This window comes from Papaver somniferum, chromosome 6, assembly GCF_003573695.1.
Source record: "Papaver somniferum cultivar HN1 chromosome 6, ASM357369v1, whole genome shotgun sequence".
In the NCBI taxonomy this organism is placed as follows: Eukaryota; Viridiplantae; Streptophyta; class Magnoliopsida; order Ranunculales; family Papaveraceae; genus Papaver; species Papaver somniferum.
In genome coordinates, this window is record NC_039363.1 from 878,636 (window position 1) to 885,908 (window position 7,273).

Genomic DNA, 7,273 nt, shown 5'->3' on the forward strand with positions numbered 1-7,273 from the left:
AACTAAATTAATAACTTCGCTAAAATAATAATTTTTTTTGTCTTGAGGCCATTATTTATCGAAGTTGTTGTGTAATCGCTAAAAATTATTAGCAATAATAGGAAAGGATAATGTTAAAATAAAAAACCCAAATCCGATATGGAGCATGTTGAAACCGAATAAGGAAATCCATACACGACTCAGTCATGACCATGAGTAAATCTCCAAGTGGATTTTTTTTTCCTTAATATCTTTTATGTTGATTGGATACAAATGTGAAAATTATTATCTATGAAATGAAAAATTGTTGTGTCCTAGTTTGATCTTCAGCGTGTAAGTGTTGTCTTCTTGTTTTCTTTTGATGACAATAAATAGGTCCCAAAATTAAAAACTAAAAATATACAAGCACAATACACACATACATTTAAACTCTGTAGATGGAATGGATAGTCATTTTATAGTTAAAGGTACCCTACTTTCAACTCATTATAACTATATATATCGAAACCACGCCTCACTTACAAATCGGCAGACAATTAAATGAATGGTTTTAGAAGATATGGCTGCAAGATCGGGCCAGCGCCCATCAAACTATGCAGACTGCAAAGTTAATAAATAACAAAACTTATCTTCAGGCTACACTTTATTCTGATTGCTCATAACTCCCATTCATCATTGCAGTTGATGTCAGCTGCATATTGTTCATGGAAATTTTAGTGCATTAGTTTTTAAATTGAAGTAACTAGCAACGCATAAATTTTAACACCAAGGGAATCAGGGCTTTACCTTGGCGTTGTAGGGTTTTCTGGTGTGACGTAGTTTTGTTGTTGTGGTTGGCTTAATTGGAGTTTGATAAATTCATCCTCTTCAGGATTAAAACCATTTGGAGAATGAGAAATCCTATTTGTCTCATTTGCATCTTTCGCTTCATTTATCTGTGACAAAAAGTTAAGGTTTTTGGATGAGCTGGAACATGGCAGGACATGTCATGTTAATTGGAGATATAGGGTCTGAGCGAGTACCTTCTTTAACAAGTCCATGTGTTCTTGACGTATATGGTGTTCCTTCTTGAATAGTTCCATGTTTTCTTGGTGAAGGAGGTTTCCCTGCAGTGTAATCAAGAAAAGTGTTAGCTTCTTGGAGTTATATTGATTTAATAATGGGATGGGTATTGCCGTTTTTTGGAGACCTTTCGGTTTAGCTCTTGTATCTCATCGGTTAGCTTTTGGTCCTGTCAGAAGTAAAAACCTTGTTAGGATTTGTTCACTTGGAAAGCATGGCATGAGGATTTAGTATGTTAGACCTTTTTCATACGGACACCACGCAAACTCATTTCCAATTGATTTTCCAAATTTTGTAGCTCTTTAGCGCTCAAACCGGAAAGCTCTTGACCCATCAATTGCCTGCCATTTTTTTTTTCATGACATATATAATAAAGGACTGGTTTGTCAGGCAGTCCACATGACACATTTCACATTTATGTCTAAGCAGGTGTATAAATTTTCTCTAGGCATGAGTCCAGAAGCACTCGTCTAGGAATTACAAAGGTGTAGCCATACAGTTAAGTGTGGTGCGGTGAACATGCTATGATGGTCACTAATCCCTAGGACTGGCTTCTATGGCCATGCCTTGGTGGAAGCTAGTCATTCTTTGGCTTATCAACATAATTTTTAGCCGATAATATCCATAGGGGATAAAAGTTAATACATGCTTTTCTAGGTACCAAAGACATCTTGTTTTTGTTTGTTTCTTGACCTTTAATTTCATATTTGTTGTATTCTTAATGTTTATCAATTACAATCGTAGGGATGCTTGTAGCCGTTAAAATCTTGAGATGATAAGAGAAGCCCACAATGATTTTGTCATCAAGAGTTTTTCATATAGTTCTTATATCTTTAAATGATTTATTCTTGTGCCGCTCCACGTACTATTCAGTCTGGGGAACCTATTCTTACTAACCAACAGATCCAACTGGAGAACACCCAACCATGGAGAATTTACTTAATATTGATATAGTGATATCGGCACAGTTTACATGGATATAGTAAGTCTTTGCGTTTTCCATTTTTTACTTGCATTTTATTTATTTTCCAAAGAAGTCTTGAACTATTAGTTGAATTAACATACCGATGGTTTTCTTGCAGGTTTTGTAATTGATGCCTCAAGGATGCTGCCTCCGTTTTCCAGAACTGCAAGTAATGAGTAGTAGTATTTAAGTTAAAAAGGCTAGGATTTGATGTACATAATATATTAGCCAGCATATATGAAATGACCCATTGCTATTTTCAAGTTAATAAGGAAAACAAGCAGTGTATTTCATGTACAAGTACTTGTTAACACGGTCACTATGACTTTTCGAGTTTATTTGACCACTGCAGTCAATACCACAAATAAAAGTTAATTTATCAAACTAAAATTGGGAACCATTTGTGCAGAAATTTTTATTAGTTCACTGAGCAGAATAATAAATCTGCATATTAGTTGTTAGGATCAGTGAAACATATTCAGGTATGCCGTGTAGTATTTAGTTCCTGGGTAGCATGCAAAGTTTTTACCACCCACAACAGTAACAAAAAACTCGAGGTCTAAATGAATCAGGTGAGGCACCAACTCATGTGGAACAGCTAATGGCCAGCATGTGATGGACCAATCTAGTCTAGGGTACATGCCGTAAGTTAATCATCTAACACAGGGTAGTAGCTTTAGGATTCAAATAGCAAAACTAATGTTGAAGGTTCAGAGAGTAAACAAACTTTTCATGGAAGCTTTAATTCTTGCCAACTGCCTGGCCACAAGAATCTGTAGACTGCAGAATAAATTCAAGAACCATGCAGTGACAAGCTGAGACGGAAGAACTCAGAAAAGTGGAGGTGGTCTAGAACATGTTCGCTAAGATACTATTACTGCATGTTCTGGAGTTTCATCCCAGGAAAGGAAGCCACATTTTAATGTGTAACTGGTAACGAACCAGAAGGTTTTTTAGTCTGCTGTACAACTAGACCCACAAACTGTAGTTTATAGTTTCATAACCAGTTGTCCTCAGGTACGGAACCATTCATTCCCTACTGAAGGAGAAGGGAAGTTTCGTAATTTATAAATGCCTTACAATGATCATGAACTGACTGTCGCAAATCTCAGGCTCAGTGAATGTGAAACTTGCATGATCTTAACTATTCTATTATTGCCTTCTGATGATTTAAATACTAGGAAGGAATGAACACATGTTAGTAACTGAAGGAATTAATTGATTAATGTCCTAAGGCTGGTTGGTGTTATCCATTTGAGATTGACGATAGTAATGAGTCTGAAGTAAAGAAACAATTTCTTAATGAATGTGTTTGTGTGTGGTATTTCAAACTCCGGTCATTATGTAACAAGAGATCTCTTTTGTTGATCAGAATATGTCCTATCTGTAGAAAGGAGTGGGAAGTTCAAAATTAGACTTTGCTGACAGCATTTAACTTCACTTTGTGGTTCTGTGTGAAATTTGGATTCTTTGCTGGAAAGTTTCTGGAAAGGTAGCTGTTTACAGGGAGATGTCAGACAACAATACTTGGAAATATGAAAGAGAGGAGAATCCTCCTTGCTGCACACTTGGTCTCTAAGTTCGGATCATTATATCACAATCAACTTTCAAGGATATTAAGAAAAAAAAGAACAGGAGGAAATTGTTTCTGACAAGTCTCTGTTGTGTGTGCCATTTTCCTAGTATAGGGTGGAAGCTGTAATCTAATGATTCGAACATATACTACCACCTTCAAAAAAAAAATCATGGTAAAAATATCACAGAGTAGCTCTAATTGGATACTCTTCTCTTGCCAGTGTACTTCATAACATCTTTGGTATCTGTTTCTGTTATGGTACTAAAAAAACATTTCATTTTGCAAGTTGTAAAATTGATGTGTGTTTGTTTTCTTGAATGCGTAGTCGTAAATCTACAATTCTACATACACATTATGAGGTTGGAATAAATTATTGCATGAAGTGAGATTACTGCTAAGAATATGATCTGTCAGGATAACGTCTATTATGCGTGCATATAGTTTTCTGAATGGCTTAACATATTTCCTAGGGTACAAACGGAAATATCAATTGATTTTTTCTCTTTATATAGATGAAAAGGTGGAGGAAAGTAACAGGTTGAAGGCTGATGAAAAATTACCTTGGCGTCTGAATTTGCGTTCATCAGTGGATCCACCTTGGACTTGTTGTATCGCTCGATTATAGATTTCATGCTGTAAAACAGGTATGATATTGTTAGTAATTTACATTAGATTTTATATAGGAGCTAAATTTACACAAGAATATCGCTTGCAAACCAGCCAGATAGCATAATCACCAAATAATTGAACATACAACCGTGAATTAGGATTCTTGGAATATTTGAAAACTTGTCTAATCAAACATGTCAATTTCGGTTTTCACCAATTTAATGGCCCTGCTCCCAGTCCATAATGTCATCATGCTATGATCTTGATTTCAATGTCCATCACGATAGATAAAAGTTCGACACAATTTCATCATACAGAAAGAACCCAAAATAGAACTTATATATGCAAAGTAGCTGGTACTGATTGTTAACTCTTGGTGCAAGTCTTAAGTCAAATCCGGTACTCATTGAAATCAAAGTGCACCTTATTAGTGGAAATTTTAGCCATTTATTTTCTAGAGACTAAATCATATACTAATACTAGTGGGTGATGAAATAGATAGATATATTGTCTAACAGCAGTCAAAAATCCTCTCCTAGAAGAGGGAAAAAGGGGCACAGTAGTCAAATATCTTTCTTTTATTGGTTGAATGTAGAATCCAAATATGTCTTATTTAAGGACTTGTGCATGATCACATCTATTGTTAAAGTAGCTGTATGGTGCAATCCTTATCGGAACTTTGGATTGCGCTATGCATCTAACTTAGAGAACTTCTCCCTAGCACTCAACAATATCATTCATATATAGGAGCTCACAATGACTCCTAGTTAAGCATGAGAACTTTGAGGCATCTAAGATAGTACTACTACTAAATAAATAGTTAAATACTTGTTAAGTTTGATAATGATAATTCCAACACAAGTTTCAATACAAGGAGAAGCAGTGGGCTGTTGGAAAATTTTTACTAGTTATTTTGATAGAAAGTAGCTAGTATTTCAATGATGATTATAAGGAAATTAACCATTTTAAATGATAGTTCACCAGACAACAGCAAATCAACATCTTTCTTGATAGAAGTAATCAGATTCTTATAATCTCAGTGGATTGGAGAATCACAGTACCTTATAATTATTGAAGATTTTGTTGTTGTTTTTTTTGAAAGGTATTGAAGATTTTGGATGATTCAATAATTAATACAGAACTAGCCTCTTTCTTTTTCTTTTTATCATATTGTGAAATACCTAAATTGTACGTCATACTTTTTTTCATGATTTAAAGAAAATTTTGGTTAGTTAAGGAAATAGGGATCTAATTAAGTTTTGTTGGTTGGTTAGCCAGCCAGTGGCAACTTATAAATTTACAAGATCACAGGATAGAATAAAAACAGCATCACAGGACAAGGAAATCAAGATACAGATTTTCGATCAATGGTTCTAGGATTAGATTAGTAATTTAGTATGGCTACAAACTGTAGAAGTTATCTGAATTACAATATTGGTTAATACATAGGTTTCCAAGGGCACTGGATCTCTGAAAATATGATTCTTGATTGGTTGAAAGAAGAGAATGCTAAGCTTATTTAAACGTAGAAGTATGAGACACTGTTAGCGGACATGATACGATATGGACAGTAAATGGAGTGTCACATTATGCACACAAGACATTGTACATAGACACGGCACAGTGACTCAGACAGTAAACAGAGTGTCATGTTAGGAACGCGATGCGGATAGGGTGACATAATTAGACAGTTAATGGAGACTCACATTACAGACACGACTTGGATATGGAGACACAAAAAGATTGGCCTTTAGTGTATTAATCCATTAGAGTACTGATAGATTGATCTATGGTGATCCAATTGAACCGTATTCAATTTATTTTTGCAAATTAAAAGGTAAAACCAATTGGTCAAAATAGAAAGTTAAAAGACTAAAACAGAAATCAAATTCAAGGATATTAAGTAGAATTTTGCACTTGTATTAGTTCATACTCATGCAATGCATGCTATTTAATTCAGATACATGAAACAAACAAATTCAAAGGTATATTATTTCCTGAATAAACTTACCTTATAAATTATGTAGATTTTAATGAACTATAATCAAATTAGGGATCTCAATCGACACTCGACAATAAAAAGATGATCATATTTAGGCAGAATGAGTTGAGTGGACTACGAGAGAGATCAAGAGAGAGAGATTACTTGGGATTTGAGAACTCATAGAGCTTGCCAGTGCTAGAATAGATCATAAGACCAACTTCAGCTTCACAAAGAATAGAAAGCTCTTTGGCTTTCTTTAATAATCCATTCCTTCGTTTGGAGAAAGTCACTTGCCTACTGGTTGAGTTATCGATCCTTTGAATCACAATCTTTCCTCTCCCCATCTTATTTAGCTAGTTTCTTCAAATTCCAAGTATCTCCTGTACAAAGAAGTCAAGGAGGAGAGATAGAGGGAGGGAGAGAAAGAGAGATTTAGAAAGGAAATGAAGATCAAAACAAAAAATAGAGATCTGAAGATAGAAAATGAACAACCTTCCACTTAAAGATGGGAACCTAAAAGAAGAATTTCTCCACTTAAAGATGGAAACCTAAAAGAAGAATTTCTTGCTATTTTTTGCTAGTCTTTAGTTAGCCTGAGAGAGAGAGGTGACTTTTTTGTTTGACATAGGTTTTTGTCTATCTAGGCATCTAAGCTAACCCCTTTATTAGTAAAAACTACCTATGTTTGGAAACGGTACTATTTTCCTAGTTTCACCAAAACCAGTAGTTATTATCCCAAGATGGAATACTTTATGTATGGAAACTAAAAAGCACTAATCAAAGATTAATGTACAGAGCACTTTAATTACTTTTTTTGTCCATACTTTAATCATATTACTATTTTAAGGATGTTCCTATGGGTTAACGACACGTTAAAACAGATTACTATTTTAATGTAGGTAGAGTTTTGTCTTATTTTTTTAAATTTTTTTCTTTTTTTGCCTTCAGATTAATCTTTATACAATTTATACATCATTCTCTAACAGCAATTCCTACGGTTATTGGGTCAAAACAATGTATGCTGTGACTTTAGATATGTACGGAATATGCATTCTTCCTTGTTTGCTCCCTTGTAAACCATTGTTAGATTTGAGTCATT

General features: G+C 34.5%; 1 protein-coding gene across 1 annotated transcript; it reads right to left on the reverse strand.

Annotated features, from left to right (window-relative positions):
• Nucleotides 1-402: 402 nt before the first annotated feature.
• LOC113285310 (MADS-box transcription factor 23-like) lies at nucleotides 403-6,796 on the reverse strand. The gene is made up of 9 exons (XM_026534222.1): nucleotides 6,667-6,796; nucleotides 6,337-6,554; nucleotides 4,142-4,214; nucleotides 2,107-2,168; nucleotides 1,283-1,382; nucleotides 1,169-1,210; nucleotides 1,002-1,085; nucleotides 766-914; nucleotides 403-670 (listed from the first exon to the last, which is right to left on the reverse strand). The coding sequence occupies exons 2-9, from the start codon at nucleotides 6,516-6,518 to the stop codon at nucleotides 667-669; spliced, it is 696 nt and encodes a 231-aa protein (XP_026390007.1). The 5' UTR covers nucleotides 6,519-6,554; nucleotides 6,667-6,796; the 3' UTR covers nucleotides 403-666.
• Between the last annotated feature and the right edge of the window lie 477 nt (nucleotides 6,797-7,273).

Bases quoted from the DNA above. Each gene is read 5' to 3' on its own strand.
- LOC113285310 (XM_026534222.1), bottom strand. From the start codon at position 6,518: ATGGGGAGAGGAAAGATTGTGATTCAAAGGATCGATAACTCAACCAGT. The intron at 1,383-2,106 runs GTATGTTAATTC...AAAAAATGGCAG, and splicing joins AACCTGCAAGAAAACCATCG to GCAATTGATGGGTCAAGAGC. The intron at 1,211-1,282 runs GTCTAACATACT...TACTTCTGACAG, and splicing joins GTGGTGTCCGTATGAAAAAG to GACCAAAAGCTAACCGATGA.